The sequence below is a fragment of the Quercus robur genome, chromosome 3 (assembly GCF_932294415.1).
Source record: "Quercus robur chromosome 3, dhQueRobu3.1, whole genome shotgun sequence".
NCBI lineage: Eukaryota > Viridiplantae > Streptophyta > Magnoliopsida > Fagales > Fagaceae > Quercus > Quercus robur.
In genome coordinates, this window is record NC_065536.1 from 3,639,108 (window position 1) to 3,659,474 (window position 20,367).

A 20,367-nucleotide genomic window follows, 5' to 3' on the forward strand; every position below is an offset into this window, starting at 1 on the left:
TGAGTTTATCATTAAAATTACTTTTTTGCCTACTAAAAACAGCTTATAACTTAGGATTTGTAGCATTTCTTGCTATCTCAAAACCTCCAATTATAAAATATCAATATTTAATGGAATGCTATTGAATCAAATGACAGACAATGACAGACATCGTTGAAAAAAAGATGATTTTTCTTTTGATGAAACAAAATTTGGATTTATCATCCCTTAGCCAAAAAAATATGTGGCCATGAAAGTGGGATTAAGCAGAACAATATTGACTGGTTGATAGAGTCGGGAAAACATCTCTTTTTACCATATTTTGGAACTTAGTTTCATGGAATATATATATACACACTTAACAAATTATTATTTTATTAATGGGTGCTCTTAAAGTATTTGTTAATAAATTATTTTAGGAAAGTTTTGATACAATCTTTATAAAAAAAATATAAAAATATGTCAAACCACTACTCAATATCCAATTTCTCAACCAAAAAAAAAAAAAAAAGACTCAACATTCTTTATCTCAATATATTAAAAGAATTCAAAAAATTAATTATTGTCATTTTAGCTTCTAAAAATAGCCTTAATTTAATTAGTTTATCCTTATTCTAAAAACATTAGAGATGAGGGTAAAACCGTAAATTAATCAAAATTAAAAACAAAAGATCTACAAAATAAAAACAAAATTATTATATAATTTTATATTATATTTGAAATGATGTACAGCTGTACAGCACTTCACCATTACCTTGCCAGCCAGTTTCTCAAAAAAAAACAAACATTCAGCCAGCCATAGACGCAGACACAAAAGAAACTGATCTAGTTTCAAGCAGATGCCGTGTGAATGCCTTTTCCTCTCTCACTTACAAACAACAGTACCCATTCATTCCTTTTAGCAGGACACAATATAGAAACTGAATTCCGTTTTTTCAAGAGACTTCTTGAGCTTTTCAGTTAACTTCTGCAGTTTCCTAAACATGTAAGAGTCAATTTTCGAGCAGATCTTATCTCTTCTCCTTTTTGAAATTAACCAAAAAAAAAAAAAAAAAATTCACATCAAATCTTTTCTTTCTTCCTTAATTTATTTTCTCTGTGTTTTTTGTTTTTTTTTCATCATCATTTTGTTTGAATATATATTTCTGATACATATCATTATTGTGTTTCCAGATTTACCAATATATATTTCCGATGGATCTTGGCACGGGAAGCACCTCTTCATCTTTTCCATCGACTACCTTTGGATACACATATGATGTTTTTCTCAGTTTTAGAGGTGAGGATACCCGCAATAATTTTGTAGGCCATCTATATACTGCCTTAGATAATAAAGGCATATATACCTTTAAAGATGACGAAAAACTTCAACGAGGAACAATCATTGAGTCTGAACTCTTTAAAGCAATAGAAGAATCCCGATTTGCTGTTGTAATTCTATCCACAGACTATGCTTCATCAAGCTGGTGCTTGATTGAATTAGCAAAAATTATTGAGTGCATGGAAAAGACAGGAATAACGGTTTTGCCTGTTTTTCACCGCGTGGATCCAAGTGATGTACGAAATTTGAGGGGGGTTTTTGAAAAAGCCTTTGCTGAACATAGTGTTCGTTTTGAGGATAAGATAGATGAAGTGAACAACTGGAGAGATGCTTTGGTAAAAGTCGCCAATATTGCTGGATGGGATTTACGTCATAGGTAAGAATTTCTTCTGAAAACTTTTGGAGAAAGATGTTAATGGTCGTAATTTATGGTTACTTGTTTGCACATTTCTTTCTTTTTTTGATGAACATTGGAGAAATCTTCAATTAATTTCCCCTGTATATATATATATATATATATTTTTTTTTTTTTTTTGAAAGGAATTTCCCCTGTTTATTGGATAGAATTATAATAAGCTCAAATAGGCAACTTTTGTCAAGTGGGTAACTTGATATCTCCATTCATTTATATAGAAAAGTGTTACAATTAAAACGATACCAAGATCCAGTCCTAATTCTAGCAAATAATTCTTATTTTGCTTTAAGTGTAAGAAAAGAATTCTTAATTTTACTTGTATTGCGAGTGTTAGAACTCTGGATTACTTCAAGATTTAGTATATACATGGATTAGATCAGGATTTAGTATACATACAATAGAAATTTTTTATTTTTTTTTTGAGGAAAACATACAATACAATTCAATGTCTTCAACTCAATAGTAACTTAGTAGGCATATATTCTAACCATTTAGGCCTTTCCGCCTTGGAATATTATGGCTGACCCACATTAATTAATCCATTTGTTTTTTCTATGTTCTCTTTCTTTCTTTTTTGTCTTTTTTATTTTTTTTAGTTTTTGGTCAGAAGGAATACACTAGAGAAAACTACAAACAAAAACTCATCTCAGTACAGCGCCTAGCCACACTACCCCCAGAAAGATCATTCTCAACAACACCAGCCATATCCTCAGGGGGATTCTTGAAAACAATGAAATTCTGGTCTTGAAACGTCCCCTTCCTCTCCATGAAGTCCGCGCAACTATTGGCTTCACAGTAACAATGCTTCACCCAGAATTGAGGGATTTCATATATCAATTTCCTACAATCCTCAAGGAGGGAAGAAATCGATCTATTACAATACTGGGGATTTCCTAACATATCCACAATAGCCTTCGCATCCATTTCGATCTCCACCATATCCAGATTCCTCTCCACACAAAGCATAAGTCCATCCCAAATAGCCCACAGTTCAGCCATTAGGCTCGAAGCAATGCCAATATTCCTAGAAAAACCAACAATCCATCTGCCAGTCCAATCCCGAATGACAACACCTCCACCAGCTAGCCGTGGGTTGCCCAACAACGACCCATCTGTATTTAGCTTCATCCACCCTACTGCAGGTTTATCCCAATGAACTTGTTTAATCATCGTATGAGGTTTTCCTTTCTTTGGATAGGCACAAAAGTAGTATTCCACAGAGTTGCTCATAATATCTTTTGCAATGTGAGGGTTCTGTGCCTTATTATTAAACACATTGGTTTCGATTTTTCCAGATAATCCATACAGCAAAGGAGAAAATGATTTTCAAAGGAGGCTGATTTTCATCTGTAGCTTTTCCAGCCTTGCCATTTGTTGCCAACCAATTTTCCAGGTTTGATACAAAGAAATCCCTATCAAAACCCACCGCCCCTAACTCATTCCACACCGGTCTAACCAAATCGCAGTTATGAAGAGCGTGGGTAATAGTCTCAGTTTCTTTCAGACACCGGGCATCAACCGCCATTCCCCTAGCAGATAAACATCCATTAACCCCAATACTGTTGTGAACACACTTCCAAAGAAAAAATTGAATTTTTGGGAGAGTATGAAGCTTCCAAATCCATTGTTTATTGAAGTCTGAGTTTGGATTGAATCCAGAGGCCATTTTGTAAGCACTTTTTAGATTAAACTCCCCATGAGGAGACTCCTTCCACAAAATTTTATCTCTACTCGAAGAAGCTAAGGCAAAAGGAATGGCTTGAATTTCCAGCTTGAGTGAGGAAGGAAAATCAAAGGGGATATGATCCCACCTCCACCCCTCTGAGGATGCTATATCCTTAACTTTCCACTCCACTACCCCCTTAGGTAGAGGACCTTGAACTTGCTATCTTAGGGAGCCATTTTTTGTCCAAGCATCATACCAAAAACTCAGGTTACTGTCTTTCCCAATCGCCCATGTAACTCCTTGCTGAAACAGCTCCGCACCTTTATTCATACCCCTACAAATTTGAGACCTTGGCAAGCTATTAGGATTCCTCGAGTTTAGTCTTCGGTTTGTGCAGTACTTGGCTTTAAGAACTCGCACCCATAAACTCTCACTTTTCGTGTGAAACCTCCAATTCAACTTGGTTAGCATCGCTAAATTTCTCCCTTTAGCACTTTGCAAACCGAGCCCACCTTCAACTTTTGGTTGGGTCACCTTCTCCCAACCCACCCAGTGAACTTTCCTCGCCAATTTTGACAAATCCCACAAAAGGCTCCTATTTACTCGATCAATACCCTCTAAAATTTTGGTCGGTAGGAGATTACATTGCATAACATAGGCAGGGATCGTAGAGGACGAAGCCTGAATAAGGACAACTTGACCCGCCGGGTAAAGGAGATTAGCCTTCCATCTAGCAAGTTTGTTCTTGACTCTATCCAAGATGAAGTTGAAATCCAGAGAGGATGAGCCAGGATGCTTAATAGGGATTCCAAGGTACTTACCAATATTAGAGGTGGAGGCAAAACCCAACATATCACAAAATGACTCCCTTGCTTCCCTATCTATATTTGGCGAAAAGTATACCCGAGACTTAACCACACTGATAGTCTGACCAGTTTTGCTGCAAAACTCATCTAGGACTTCCCTAATAGTTGAGCAATTAATCTAATCTACCTTAGCAAAAAGCATAATATCATTTGCAGACATTAGGTGGGAGAAGGCTATACCACCTTGGGAGGTTTTGACTGGATTCCAAAGCTTCTGGCCACATTTCTCCTCTGTGAGCTTCCCCAAATATTCCATACAAAGGATAAACAAATATGGCGAAAAAGGATCACCCTATCTGATTCCTCTAGACGGCAGGAAAGGCTTAAGACTCCCCCCATTAAAAAGAATCGATGAGGAGCTAGAGCTCACACAGATCATAATAAGGTCGAGAAGATTTTGCGGCAAATTTATCTTTGTAAGCACTTCGCAAATGAAACTCTTTGTATGTACAATATATTTGCTACATACAATTAATTGGTACCTTATTATGGCATTGTACGATATATTTGCTAGAAAATCGTTTGTATCTCATACAAAACAAGATCTACTTCCATGATGTTAGAAATCACTAGCTTTAATGAGCTTTGGACCTTTTGTCAACTCTTGACAAGCCTAGACTTACTATTTATATTTTATTTGACTACTAAAATATAATTGCACCCTAAATTTTATTAATAAAATATTTATCCAAGGCTCTATTATTAATATTTGACCCCCTTATAAAATCACCTATGGCAAAACAAAATCATAAAAGTTACTGTTACTTTGTAAATCACTACATCTTATTTCCTTGAGTCCCAAGTTAAATATTTCAATTACATATATTTATGAAATTTAATTTCATTAAATATAAACTTTAGTAACTCTTTACTAAAGTTTATGACTGTACAAGGACTTGTGATTTAGATCTTTACCATGCAAATCTTATTCCAATACAAGGCCTTTCTCCCCATGTGCGAGGACCCTTGGGCCAAAGTCACAACGCTTTCTGTGGTATTTTCTATTTATAAGACTACAACACCTATGGATTGGTAAATAATTAAATATGGAATACCTTTCTTAGTAGACAAGGAATACTTTTGTTGGTGGACAAGGAATACCATCATTAGTGAACAAGGAATAGACTCTTTTTTCACACCAAGGAAACCCAAACTAAACCAAATTAGGAATTTTAGACAATTTCTAACATACCCGTCCTTGGATCTTGTATGAACTGATATTTAAGGTTCAAATTCTAATGGAGTTAAATTTACTCTCTTTGGTATAAAAACAGAAAAATGGAGTCTATGGAGAGAGATAAGGATGTCATATTTGGGTTGGTTGGGAAAATAACCATAGTTTTGAACCCAGTGATCTAACTGAATTAATAGGGAACCAGCTCAAGAGCTGGAACCCCCACCCAGGTGGTTGTCATATCGGACAATTAAAGGAAACTTACGGGCCCATAAGTTTCCTTTAATTGTCCAATATGACGGCTAAATGCTTGGTTTTTGTTAGGAATGGAAAACTAGTGGATCTAAATACATTTTTTAAGAATTAGCTCTATTTAAATCGTTTATGATATGTGGGTTTCAATTAACTTAACTGGTAAAGTTTCTGATGGTTTTTTTTTTTTTTTTTTTTTTTTTTTTTTTGGAGAGAGAAGTTTCTGATGGTTAAATAAGAGATCTGGGGTTCAATCTCCGTCTACATAAAAAACCAATTTGTGTCTTGGTCTGATGATAAAGAGCTATCATCAGGATCAGATGCCATAGGTTAAAACTATCAAAAAAAAAAAATTGTTTATGATACCTACCAATAAAATAATAAAATTTTTATATTAGTTTTTTTTATCAGAATTTTATATTAGTTTTTATTATAATAAAATAATTAGCATTTATCATTATGACTAATATACAGTTCAATTCTCTTCTTTTTTTTTTTTTTTGAGAAACTACAGCTCAATTTTCTTTATAACTAAAATACTTGAAAGATTAATTGTAACTTTAATGTCTTTTTCATACTTTATTATTTCTATTTTTTCTTATAAAATATGTGAAAATAACCACCCGTACACGCTTAGTGTGATGGTCACCCTACAAACACTTATACTTGTGGTGAAGATAAGTGCTTGTTACTTGTTTTTCAAAATTAAAATAAATTTGTTTACTTTCAAAAGTTCAATGTTTAATTTGATACTTTTGATAATCTATGATTTAATTTGGACTCTCCCTAATTTATAGGGTTCAAAGTGAAATTTGCACCCTTTTTTCCATCATTTTCCTTTTTCCATTTAAATAAATGATTGGCATCATCTTTCTCAATTGTCATCACTTACGAATGAACTCAATAATCTTTAAAGTGAAATTTGCCCCTCTTTTTTTCCTTTTACATTTAAATAAATTATTGGCATCATCTTCATCATCACTTACAGCTCAATTTTTTTGTAGAGAAAAAATTCTCGTACCAACGAAAGCTTAAAGAATTCCTAAAGCTGAATTAGAAAAATAGTGAAGCTACAAGCCTATACTTAATATAATATGACATGCTACAAAGAAAAGAACTAGAAATAGTTTAGAAAAATTATGAATCATATTAAAACTGAAATAATGCTATCTATCTGAAGCTTTATTGAAGGCTGTTAATTTCAGATTCAAAAAGGCAGTTGTTTCTTTTCAATCATTCCAAACAGAGGCCACTATGCAGATCTTTTTTCCTTCTCTTTTTCTATTTTTGGGCAAGTAACCACTTCGCATATCACTTTCTCCAAATTACGACTTTTTTTTTCCTGCCTTCCACAACGGCACTAACTTATGTTTTCTCTAGTACAGCTTTAGTAATCAAAGATAAAGTATTCAGGCAAATGATAAGTCCAGATGCCCAACTATGTAGTCCAAATTTTGTTTGGTCTATTTGTTTTATCTTTATTTTTCTTTCTTTCTTTCTTTCTTCCTATATTGAAATTTAGAATTCCTTTTTTTTTTTTTTTTTTTTTTTTTTTTGAGAACAAAATTCCCTTTTCTATAGTAATTAAATTGAAATTTGTGAGGTATTTTTCTCTGAGCCTTTTGCCTCTTTTTCTGACTCAATAAATTTTTTGTTCAATATTCCTCTTTGTAGGAGCGAGTCACCAGTTATTGAAGAGATTGTCAGGAAGATACATGGTCAATTGAATTCTATATACTCAAATGTTCACGAGGATTGTGTTGGATTGGACTCTCGTGTGACAGAAATAAAAAATTCATATTTAGGCATTGGGTTGGAAGATGTACGTTTTATAGGAATTTGGGGAATGGGTGGAATGGGTAAAACAACCCTAGCAAGAGTCCTTCATCAAAGGATTCATTATCATTTTGATGCCAGTAGCTTTATTGGCAATGTTAGAGAAGAAAGTTGTAAAAATGGTCTAATTTCTCTACAAAAACAACTTCTTGATGATATCTTGATTGAAAGCAACATCCAAATACGGGACATTCCATGGGGAATCAATATGATAAAGGATAGATTATGTAAGAAAAAGGTTCTTATCACTCTTGATGATGTGGATCAACTTGAACAATTAAATGCATTAGCAGGCAAGAGAGATTGGTTTGGTCAAGGGAGTAGAATCATTATAACAACCAGAGATAAGCATCTATTGATCAGACATGGTATGACTAAAGCTGCAATATACAACATTAAGAAACTGGAGAAGAATGAAGCTCTTAAACTCTTTAGTAGGGAAGTCTTCAAGAAGGACTATCCTCCAAAATATTTCATGAAAATGTCCCAAAATGTTATTCACTATGCTGATGGACTTCCTTTAGCTCTTAAAGTTTTGGGTGCTAACTTGATGAAAAGAGAACCAGTTGATTGGAAAGATATCCTAGATAATCTGAAAGAAGATCCTCCAAGTCAATTGATGGGTGTTTTTGAAATCAGTTTTAATGGCTTATATTCTAAACAGAAAAACGTGTTTTTAGATATTGCTTGTTTCTTCAATGGGTTCAACAAAGATTGGGTAGCAAATATACTACAAACGAGCATAGAAATAGATGTTCTTGTGGAAAAATCTCTCATAGAAGTCTCACGTTTTGGAAACTTGTGGATCCATGATACACTACAAGATTTTGGTAGGGAAATTGTTCATCGTGAATCCCCTGATGAGCGTGGTCAACGAAGTAGGTTGTGGCTTAGTGATGATATATTTCATGTACTGAAACATAATACAGTAAGTTCACTATACCAATTCTTAGGTTTTCTTATCTTATATATTTGGGCAATACAACTAAGTGTTTCTTACCTAACAGTATGCTTATTCTCTCTATCTCTCTCTTTTGTTACTAGGGAACAGAAAAAGTTAAAGGCATATTCCTTAGCTCATCTTTTATAGAAGAAAAGGAATTACACTTGAATGCTAAAATCTTCTCAAAGATGATAAACTTAAGATTGCTTCAAATCGATCATGTCCACCTTCCCGGAGGTCTAGATTATCTTTCTAATGAATTATGTTTTATGAACTGGGCTAATTATCCTTTGAAATCCTTGCCAGAAAGTTTCCATCCAAATAAACTCATTGAACTCATTATGCATGCCAGTAGTTTAAAGCAACTATGGAAGGGAATTAAGGTTAGATTTCCACTAATGCAAGAACGTGCTTTTTTTTTTTTTTTCTTAACATAAATATTATGTTCAAAATGGTCTAATTTTCTTTATTTACTTTATATATATATATATATATATATATAAACAGAGTTCAAAGATGTTAAAACACATCGATCTCAGTTACTCCAAGGACTTGATCGAGATCCCCGACCTCACCGAAGTCCCAAATCTTGAGAAGCTAATTCTTAAAGGTTGTACAAGTTTGTCTAAGATTCACACTTCACTCGGATATCTTGAAAAACTTATTTTATTAGATATGGATGGTTGTGTATGTCTTAAAAGTCTTCCATGCAAGATCAACTCGGAATGTCTTGTTATTGATCTTAATGGTTGTTTGAGTTTGAAGAATTTTCCAGAGATTGTGGGAAATATGTCACACTTACCACACCTTGATTTGGCTGGGACTGCTATAGAAGGACTACCGTTGTCAATAAAGCTTTTAACTGACCTTACTCTATTGAGTCTGAGAGACTGCAAATCCCTTCGAAGTCTTCCTGATACCATTTGTTGTTTGACGTCTCTAACAACGCTCACTCTATCTGGTTGCTCAAGACTTAACAAATTGCCAACGAATCTAGGGAATCTCGTATGCCTAGAGAACCTGGGAGTGATTGGAATTGCTATAAGTGAACTACCATCATCAGTGGAGCATTTAACTCACCTGACGTCATTGAATTTAAGTGGTTGCAAGGACCTTTTAAGTCTCCCAGATACCATTTGTAGTATGACATATCTAAAAGAGCTCAATCTATCTGGTTGCTCAAGACTTAACAAATTGCCAACGAATCTAGGGAATCTCGTATGCCTAGAGAACTTGGGAGTGATTGGAATTGCTATAAGTGAACTACCATCATCAGTGGAGCATTTAACTCACCTGACGTCATTGAATTTAAGTGGTTGCAAGGACCTTTTAAGTCTCCCAGATACCATTTGTAGTATGACATATCTAAAAGAGCTCAATCTATCTGGTTGCTCAAGACTTAACAAATTGCCAACGAATCTAGGGAATCTCGTATGCCTAGAGAACTTGGGAGTGATTGGAATTGCTATAAGTGAACTACCATCATCAGTGGAGCATTTAACTCACCTGACGTCATTGAATTTAAGTGGTTGCAAGGACCTTTTAAGTCTCCCAGATACCATTTGTAGTATGACATATCTAAAAGAGCTCAATCTATCTGGTTGCTCTAGACTTAACAAATTGCCAACGAATCTAGGGAATCTCGTATGCCTAGAGAACTTGGGAGCGATTGGAATTGCTATAAGTGAACTACCATCATCAGTGGAGCATTTAACTCGCCTGACGTCATTGAATTTAAGTGGTTGCAAGGACCCTTTAAGTCTCCTAGATACCATTTGTAGTATGACATATCTAAAAGAGCTCAATCTATCTGGTTGCTCAACACTTGATAGATTGCCAAAGAACTTGGGGAATCTCACAGGCTTGAAGGAGCTAGATGTGAATAAAACTGCCATAAGAGAACTACCATCATCATTGGAGCATTTATCTAATCTTACTTCATTGAATCTAAGCAATTGTAAGGAACTTCTCAGTATTCCAAATGCCATTTGTAATATGACAAATATTAAAACTCTCACTCTATTTGGCTGCTCAAAACTTGAAGATTTGCCGAAGAACATTGGGAATCTCATTGGCCTAAAGAAGCTAGAAATTATTGGAACTGCTGTGAGAGAGCCACCTTCCTCCATCTTTCTCATAAAAAATCTCGAAGTACTATGTTTTTCTGGATGTGAAGGGACATCGTGTGAGCAGAGTCCAAATCCTGTGCCTTGGGAATTGCCTTCCCTATCTTGTTTGAGTTCTTTAGTCAAACTGGAATTAAGGGATTGCAATCTTCGAGCAATACCTAATGATATTGACAGCTTGCATCTCTTAGAAAAACTAAATCTAAGCCAAAATAATTTTGTTTGTCTTCCCGAAAGTATCATTCGGCTATCTCAGTTGAGAGACATGTATATTGAGAATTGCACTAGTCTGCTATCTCTGCCACAAATTCCATTATCTACTCGAAGTATTTGGGCAAATGGTTGTACCTCACTAGAAGCATTTCCTAATGAATTAAAACAGGGAAATTATTTTGAGCCGACTATCTATCTTCTCAATTGCTTCAAATTGGTTGACAATCAAGGCTTCAGTGACAAGTTGTTTGGAATGCTATTACATCACTTTGAGGTACTCTCTCTCTCCCTCTCCCTCTCTCTCTCTCTCTCCCTCTCTCTCTCTCTCTCTCTCATATCAAGTTTTTTTATGTTTCAGGATCTTTGTTATGATGACGTCTCAGGAACAAATAGATATGACCTCGTTGTTCCTGGAAAAAAATTACCAAAATGGTTTAGCCATCAAAATGAGGGGGATTCAGTGACCCTGCAAGTGCCTCCCAATTTTGATGAGAAATGTTTGGCAATTGGAATTTGCGCTGCTTTTAAGCATCTTCCTTCTGGCCAAGGTGGTTTGTTTGATAGTGGATCTCATGATAGAACGAGACATAAGCTTTTTTGCTCCATTGCGTTGCATCCAAAAAGTGGATCTGACAGATTCAGGGTCTACGCCAACAGTAAACGCATATCATTTCCCTTTCCCAAAAATTTTGATCCGGTTGAATCAAGACACCTTTGGCTGATTTATGTGCGCAGAGAATTCCTCCATAAGAACAAATACTGTGCATATTCTAATGAGTTGCACGAAATTGAGGAGAAAAAATGTGATCTTCAGATTAAATTTCATACAGAAGGTACGGGCTTGACGTTTACAAACTGCGGGGCCCATTTTGTGTTTAAGCAAGACATTGAAGGTCTCATCCGAACAAATAAGATGGATTTCGTTTCCAATGGAGAAGGTAGCTTCAGTGATGAGCCTGGACATAGTGGAGAGGGTAGCTCTAATGTCATGACAGGCACAAAGAGGAAATGGAACCGTAAGCGAATTGGAAGTCTAATGCTGCATTCGGGAAATTGGTTTGGGAATTTATGGCGTTGATGATGACTCTGGTTGTCAGGAATCCGTGTGAAAGTGGGAGCTTTGATGAATCTGGAAGCCAAATAAACTTTTGTAAGTCACCATCTTCTCCATAGTTGTTGTTGTTTTTTTTTTTTTTTTTTTTTTTTTCCTAATAAAAGAGAGTATTATTCAAACAAGAGAAGCATAAGAGGTTGTTGAGTTAGCGGAAGCTCTGACATTAGATTATTGAATAAATGACTAAACAAGAGAGCTTTTATTTGAAAACTTGCCACTCTTTGAATTACAACACTTTACAAGCACTAATACTTTTGACTCACTAACACCACACGGCAAAGCTACTCTAGCACACTTTGCTTCTACAAGACATACCAACTCTCTAGACACCTATGTACTGACACTACACAATAGCTCTTACTTGTTTCTTCACTTCACACTCTTCACATGTCTCTCACACATCTCACTAATCTCACTAATCTCACACTTTATACACCTTCACATACCACCACATCTATTTATACTAGGTGTATGTTGGTTAGGAAACCAACTTGAAACTTCTAGCATCTTCCTTTTTATTGGCATTAAATGAATGCCATTCTCAAATCTTCTAGATTATTCTATAAACATGTGGCGAAGATTTACTTCTACATAGAAGTCTCTAGAGATATCTCATAGAGAAATCTGGAAAGAGCATCATGGAGAAATTTCCGAAATGCAAGAGAATTTTCTAGAGAATTCTGGAGAGAAGCAAATTGAGTGAAACTCTAGAACTTTCTATAGACAACAGAGTTAGTGTTGATTTCTAACACTCCCCCCCAACACTAACTCTCTCTCAATTTCGCCATTGTCGTTATGCCATTCCCTCGGTGCTTGTTTCAACCCGTAAAGTGTTCTTCGTAGCTTGCAGACATTGTCTAGTTGGGTTTTTCCCTCAAATCTCTTTTGCTGCTCCATGCAGGAAAGCATTCTTTACATCATCTATTTGCCATAACTTCCAAGATTTAATGGGTTTCATATCCTTGGGCTTTGGCACCTGCTTTAATACATGAATCTCTTCTTTAATTCTTGGTTGATCCTCCTCTAGTATCCTATGGTGAACACTAGTTTGCCAAGGATGGGATACTTCTCTAGACATTGTCTAGTTGGGTTTTTCCCTCAAATCTCTTTTGCTGCCCCATGCAAACTTCTCAATCCAACTCTCCATGCAGGAAAGCATTCTTTACATCATCTATTTGCCATAACTTCCAAGATTTAATGGGTTTCATATCCTTGGGCTTTGGCACCTGCTTTAATACATGAATCTCTTCTTTAATTCTTGGTCGATCCTCCTCTAGTATCCTATGGTGAACACTAGTTTGCCAAGGATGGGATACTTCTCTAGACATTGTCTAGTTGGGTTTTTCCCTCAAATCTCTTTTGCTGCCCCATGCAAACTTCTCAATCCAACTCTCCATGCAGGAAAGCATTCTTTACATCATCTATTTGCCATAACTTCCAAGATTTAATGGGTTTCATATCCTTGGGCTTTGGCACCTACTTTAATACATGAATCTCTTCTTTAATTCTTGGTCGATCCTCCTCTAGTATCCTATGGTGAACACTAGTTTGCCAAGGATGGGTTACTTCTCTAGACTCTGGCTCACCTTCATCTTCAAAAGATTGTAACTCATCAGTTACCGTGAACTGATCTTTCCTAGACTGCTCGCCCATGCTCTCAGGCATTTTTTCTTCAATTTCCTTTGAGACTGTTAGCATTGCTTCCTCTTCTATTGCTTCTTCAACTGGCTCTATCACAGCCAAACACGATTCAATAGCCCATTCTTCTTCCCTATCATCTTCTAGGTTGTTGAATGACATTATATTTCCTTGAGCTGTTCTCCACTTGAATCGACAGTCTCGTGCAAAGTGGCCCATTTTTCCACACTTGAAACACTTGACATTACGGCTTTTAGGACTAGTGGATCATCGATCATTATTGTCGCGACTTCCTCGAGCTCCTCCATCTTGAAAGATCTCTTTATCTTCTCTATCTTCATTATTTCTATTCTTAGAACCTGCATTAAATCTTCTCTTGGGTCGGTCTTTATATTGACCGCTAAAGAGTACCTCCTCGTCACTCTTTAGTGAGACCCCAACCATTTGCTTGACCAATGCTTCTTGGTCAGCTAACAAATTTTTCAATTCTACTAATGATGGTTGGACAGGCCAACCTTGAATGGCAGCTACTAAACTTCTATATTCAGGTCTCAACCCATGAATAATTATCCTTCTAATTCTTGAATCAGAAGTATTTGATGCAGGATCTAATTCAGAGATTTTGCGACAGAGAGACTTTACCTTGGTGAAGTATTGCACGATCGTCATATCTCGTTGTGCCACTGACATTAGCTCGTTCTTAAGCAACTGTAGTCTTACATCATTCTTCTTTGAAAATAGTGTTGAAAAGGTGTCCCACGCAACCTTTGGTGTGTTTACATGCCTGATGTGCTCCAGCATCTCTTCCTTGATGCTTGTCTTGATTGCAAACAAAGCCTTCCCGGCTTTAATCTTCCACTTTCACAAAGCTTCAACATTCTCAGGAGGTGTGGTTTCACCACCAGCCACAATCTCCCACAAATCTTGCCCTTGCAAGTACGACTCCATACAAGTCGACCATGTGTTGTAATTCTGGTTGTTGAGCCTTCTAATGCTACTGACAGCTTGGAGGTCCGCCATCACAACTTGGTGAAATCTCTTGCTCTACCAAATAAGCTTGGTCCCAGACCACGAGCTTCACAGTCCCAAACTGTACACGAGTAGAATGAACACCTCCAAAAATATTGTCCTAGACACCACAAACACGGTCCCTGACCGCCTCGCTTTGATACCAGATTGTTGAGTTAGCGGAAGCTCTAACACTAGATTATTGAACAAATGACTAAACAAGAGAGTTTTTATTTAAAAACTTGACTCTTTGAATTACAACATTTTACAAGCACTAATGCTTTGACTCACTAACACCACACGGCAAAGCTACTCTAGCATACTTTGCTTCTACAAGACACACACCAACTCTCTAGACACCTATGTACTGACACTACACAATAGCTCTTACTTGTTTCTTCACTTCACACTCTTCACAAGTCTCTCACACATCTCACTAATCTGACACTCTATACACCTTCACATACCACCACATCTATTTATACTAGGTGTATGTTGGTTAGGAAACCAACTTGAAGCTTCTAGCATCTTCCTTTTTATTGGCATTAAATGAATGCCATTCTCAAACCTTCTAGATTATTCTATAAACATGTGGCTAAGATTTACTTCTACATAGAAGTCTCTAGAGATATCTCATAGAGAAATCCGAAAAGAGCATCATAGAGAAATTTCCAGAATGCAAGAGAATTTTCTAGAGAATTCCGGAGAGAAGCAAATTGAGTGAAACTCTAGAACTTTCTAGAGACAACAGAGTTAGTGTTGATTTCTAACAGAGGTATCTTTCCTGCAAGCATCCACAACTACTGCAGGAAGAAGATACTTATTACAACAAAAGGAAGACCTATGAGCAGCAGCAAATTTTGCTAAACAATAAGCTGCATTTTTCTCCATCTTACAGATCCGGTTGGTAGCCATAATATATTGCATTTCTTTTCCTTTTTGATCCGTGTCTGGGGCCATTTTATTTCAGGAGTTTTGTGTTACTTGATGCAAGTTATTGGACTCTGGGGTAAGAAGTAACTGTCACGTTGCTAGGACATGATGAATTTAAATCCCTCTATATCCAATGGCAATTGTTCCAACCTTATTGCAACACATCCAAATCCAATTGCATTAACTACGTCAGGAAGCTCCCTTTACGTTGGTAAGTTTGAGATAATTGCTTTCGTGTACTTTGATTTTGATTTCCATTCCTGTATCTTTGTTTTAGAAATAACAACAATTCCTTAATCCCAATGTTTGGAGATTGATTTTTTTTTGCAGTTCTCCCATCTCACGCACACCAAGTTATTACATTGAGGAATCTCATATGCGAGTGGTCCCCAAGATGTTGACAAGAGATTTTGAACACAAAAGTCCTTGAATATCATGAGGCCTTGAGAACCACATAGCCAACCTCTTGGGGTCAAGATTGATTATAAATCCTCATGGTTAGTTGTATATATTCTTTTGATCTTTTCCATAATAGTTTTCATTTTAAGGGGAAAAAAATTATAGTTACAATATAATACTTCCAAAAATAATAATAAAAAAGCAACAAGAGAGGGAATTAGAAACTTGATTCTCCTTATAAAAGAGAACATATAATACCACTTAGCAGGCTTTTCCACAATAATTAACTAGCCTAATACTAGAAAGTAGAAAAATCTCCATACGACGTTTATTATGAGGGTGAGGTACATCATTTGGATGAAGTAATTACCACGCTCATCTTTTCCGAATATTAATTAAAAGTTCATAAATTATGCCAGTATTGCGTCTCTCTCTCTCTCTCTCTCTCTCTCTCTCTCTATATATATATATATATATTGATCAGAACAGTTAGAAAACATTTCATCTACCTCACACTAATTTGGATCTTTATAATTTATAATAGTTAAAGGCATGTTGCACATTTTATGATAAATATATAGAATATATGATTTACTTGAGAAACAATAAAATAATAAATATTTATTTATTTGATGGGGTATTTAGAAACTGAATTTTGTTCGGACAGATTATATATTTAATAAGAATGAATACAAAGGTTAAAAATAATAATAATAATAATAAATCTGGCAATTATACTCAGTTGATTTTCTTTTGTGTTTCTTAAACAAATTAATGTTTCAGAAGAGGACATATGAAACTAACGCATCTAACTGGAAGACATTCTTCGTACTTTATGCTATTAAAAGTTTCCCAATCTAGAGATGAAATGTAATTGTGCAATTGTTTTCTGATCCTTTCATAAGCAGTTTGTCAATACTACATCAGAGGAACAATCCAACATAGCTATTGAAGCTTCAATCTGGGATCTATGAGGTGCCTGTTCGTACTACAAAGTTTTCTATAAACTCTCTGCTCCAGACAAAAAAAGACAGTGCCTATTGTTGAGATGAAGTATCAGCCGAAGTCTAAAAATCCAAAGCCAGTCTGCTTCAGACCATGGCATTTTATCTAGGAACTTTTACTGGTTGCATCTGTCTGGTGGAGGTTACAAGCTGCTGGAGCCATACAGAACCATCACATGCTCTGTTTGATGTAAATTCGAGTTTTTGATTAAGAAGAAAATTGACAAGTTTTTTTGCAAAATAGCCTTCTCTTTTAACAGAAACTATAGCTCACTAAAGTCTGTTGTATTTGGTGATTCTAGTTAAGCTTAAACCAGCTTGTGATGCCTGTAATTGCAAAAACTGAATTTGGTCTACTTTTTCCAATCAAGTTAATATGTTAATTAGTTAGCCACTTTTAGTGATTAATCAAAAAACAAGTTTTTTCCCTTTTTTCTTGGTAAACATTAAAGACGACATTGCATTGTATTGCGTGATTGATATAGTCAGTAGAAGATTAATTTCAACAAAAAGAAAAAATCACATTACATTACATGATTGGTATAGTCGGTAGAAGATTGATGTGAACAGAAATCGAGGCACGTAAAATGGGAAATTCCATCATCTGGGGTGCATTAATACCATTTTATTGTAACACAAGGAAGCTTGTTTTAACAAATCTTCAAAAGTCTTATTCGGTCCACATTGGTTCTATTCAGTCCATTCTGTCCTCTTTGGTCCAATTTAGTCCTATGCGGTCCTATTTAATCCATTCTGTTCACTAAAGTTCTATTTGGTCCAATTCAGTATATTCTGTCCTATTCAGTCCACTTCGGTCCAATTAGGTCCATTCAGTCCACATTGGCCCTATTCACTCTAAATTGGTCATATTCTATCGACTTAGGTCTTATTTAGTCCATTCTAGTGTCCACTTTGGTCCTATTTGGTCCATTCAGTCTACTTTGATTCTACTTAGTCCTATTCGATTCACATTGGTTCAATTCCATCCATTCTATCCACTTTGATCCACTTTAGTCCTATTTGGGCCATTTAGTCCACCTTGGTCCTACTCGGTCCATTTTCTATTCAGGCAACTTTGGTCTAGTTTGTCCACTTCGGTCTTATTCAATCCACTTTGGTCATGTTCGGTCCATTATGTCTATTTCAGTTCTATTCAATCCAGTCTGTCCACTTTGGTCCTATTCGGTTCCACTTGGTCCCTTTAAGTCCATTCTATCTACTTTGGTCCTATTTAGTCCACCCTGTTCTTATTTGGTCTATTTGGTCCTATTTTGTCCATTTGGTCCACTTTGTTCCATTTGATTCAATTCAATCCATTCGGATCACTTCGGTTCATTTTGGGCCACTTCAATCTATTTTTTTGCACTTACATAATGGGAAAAGAGTAAGACATGTTTGGGTTGAAAGTATCTAATATAAATCCAAATTTATTAAAAAATATATAAATCTTAAACTCGTAATATCTAAAATCTTAAGCATAGCATTTATTACTATTGCGTTTTTGTTAAGCCACATTAATGTAGTATTTCAGTCCACTTCAGTAGAGCTAAATTTAAGTGAAAGTCTTTCTAAACATAAAGGTTATGAGTATACAAATATAATCTTTAGAGCAGTTATTCATCTATTTTAACGTTATTACTTTTAAATGAATTGCACGAGGTTAGTTATATATTTAAGCGAAATAAATAATAAATACATATATGTATGTATGTATAAATTTTATATAAATAAATTGCTTTAATTATTCATTCACTTAAAAGAGATTATCATAATAATCAAAACTCATATTAAACTTATATTGAATATGTATAATTTATTCTCTAAATTTTATTGTAGAGAGAGAGACTACTTGTGATGGAAAATTAAAAAATACAACACCAAAACAAATGAACCCAAAATAGAGTTTCAAAAGTCATAATGATTCATCAATATAAAATAGAGTTGCAAGAAAGAATAAAAAATCAAGAGAAAGATAATAACCACTTTTTCAAGAGAAAATGTGAAAGAGAATTGTAGTGTGTTGAGGTCTAAAAAAAGGTCATAATAAAATAAGCCCAAAACAGAAGAACAAGTCAAGCCCAAAAGGAAAAATTCAGGCTAAGCCCAAAGCAATAGATACGGATGACCCATGGGGGAATAAAAGGAAGGCCCAGAGGATCCTGAAGCCCAGAAAAGAAAGAAGCATCCAAAAAAGAGACCACGGCAAAGTATAAAGAAGCAAGGATCCTCAATAAACGTAGATCCCTTCAAGCACAAATAAAAAGGAAGACTGGGACAGATCGATAGAAAGAAGACAGAAAAAAAAAAAAGAAAACAAGAAAACAAAAGAACGCAAGCGACCTCTCATAGCACAGACAGAAGAGGCCTCGAGGAACCAAGACAGGGAAGAAGAATGATAACAAAACGATTTTTAAAAAGGTAGAACAGGATTCCGCCCAAATAGGAAAGAAACGGAAAAGTAGAAGGCGCCAGAAGTGAGGATGCCGAGAAGGGCATACCTCAGCACATCCCAAAGAGGATGGCCAACCAGAAGCTTTCGAAGGAATCAGAACCAAGAGAAGGAAAGAATGAGAGAAAACGGAAAAGGGACTTACCGAGATGATGGGGACAGAACATGCTCTGTTTGCAAAAGAACAAAACAGGGGAACCAACGGTTTCCCGGGACGCCCAGAAAACTCCATTATAAAAGGAGGGGATGGGTTGTGAAGAAGGCAGCGAGAAAAAATGAAAGAAACGCAAGAAAGAAGAAATTCTCTAGGAAAAACTATCAGAAAAATCTGTGCAGAAAGAAAATACTAAGGGAAAAACAAATACTGCTTCCCGATATCCTGTAAAGGCCACTATTGCATATACTCGGATTCAACGAGAATCAAACTTTGCAAGTTTTGAAGGCTGAAATAGCCATTCAAGACTGCAATTTTTGAGCTTAATTGGACCTTGTATCACGTCTTAGTGAGCTTTCTGTAATCAAACAGATAATGTATTAATGAAACACTGTTTCATAATTCCCAGGATCCCCACATCACTTTTTTTTTATCGTCTTGCTAATCCTGTTTTTCTTTCCTTCTGAACTTACGTTGTTAATTTTTGGCACTCTTCGATATCCTTGTTTGTCATTTTTCTGTATATTGTCAGAAGTATTCTCTGCATTCACTTGATTCTTAAACAGCTCGTTAGCTGCGGTGAGTCAAGGCCCGGTCCACCAAATCCTTCCTTTTCACTCAGGCCCGGGATCCTTGGGCCTGAGTATCCCGAAAAAGGCACTCTCACATTTTGGCGACTCCGCTGGGGACTGGGCAAAGAATAAGGAAGAAACAACCCCTTCACAGAGAATGCCTCCAAGACAAAGAAACAGCAAAGGAACTAATGTGCCACCTACGGCCTCTGAGCCTGTAGGAGAAAACGAGGAAGTCTCCAGGCAAGGAGGTGGGATACCCTTGGTAGAACAGGAGGTTGTGTCAGAACAAAGACACATAAGAC

The 20,367-nt window shown here is 35.8% G+C and overlaps 1 protein-coding gene across 7 annotated transcripts; it reads left to right on the plus strand.

The window, feature by feature from the left end:
* The first annotated feature begins 722 nt into the window (after positions 1-722).
* On the plus strand, positions 723-17,315 carry LOC126716737 (disease resistance protein Roq1-like). Of its 7 annotated transcripts, none has more exons than XM_050417704.1 (10): positions 723-964; positions 1,153-1,676; positions 7,348-8,437; positions 8,554-8,835; positions 8,960-9,485; positions 9,591-11,065; positions 11,150-11,941; positions 15,522-15,695; positions 15,815-15,981; positions 16,792-17,315. In XM_050417704.1, exons 2-7 carry the CDS (start codon positions 1,174-1,176, stop codon positions 11,867-11,869), a joined length of 4,596 nt encoding a protein of 1,531 aa, XP_050273661.1. In that variant the 5' UTR covers positions 723-964; positions 1,153-1,173; the 3' UTR covers positions 11,870-11,941; positions 15,522-15,695; positions 15,815-15,981; positions 16,792-17,315. The 7 variants fall into 7 exon arrangements, with proteins under 7 accessions (XP_050273661.1, XP_050273662.1, XP_050273660.1 ...); XM_050417705.1 differs by having other exon boundaries at positions 9,804-11,065; XM_050417703.1 differs by having other exon boundaries at positions 8,554-8,689; positions 8,759-8,835; positions 8,960-11,065.
* The last annotated feature ends 3,052 nt before the right edge of the window (positions 17,316-20,367 follow it).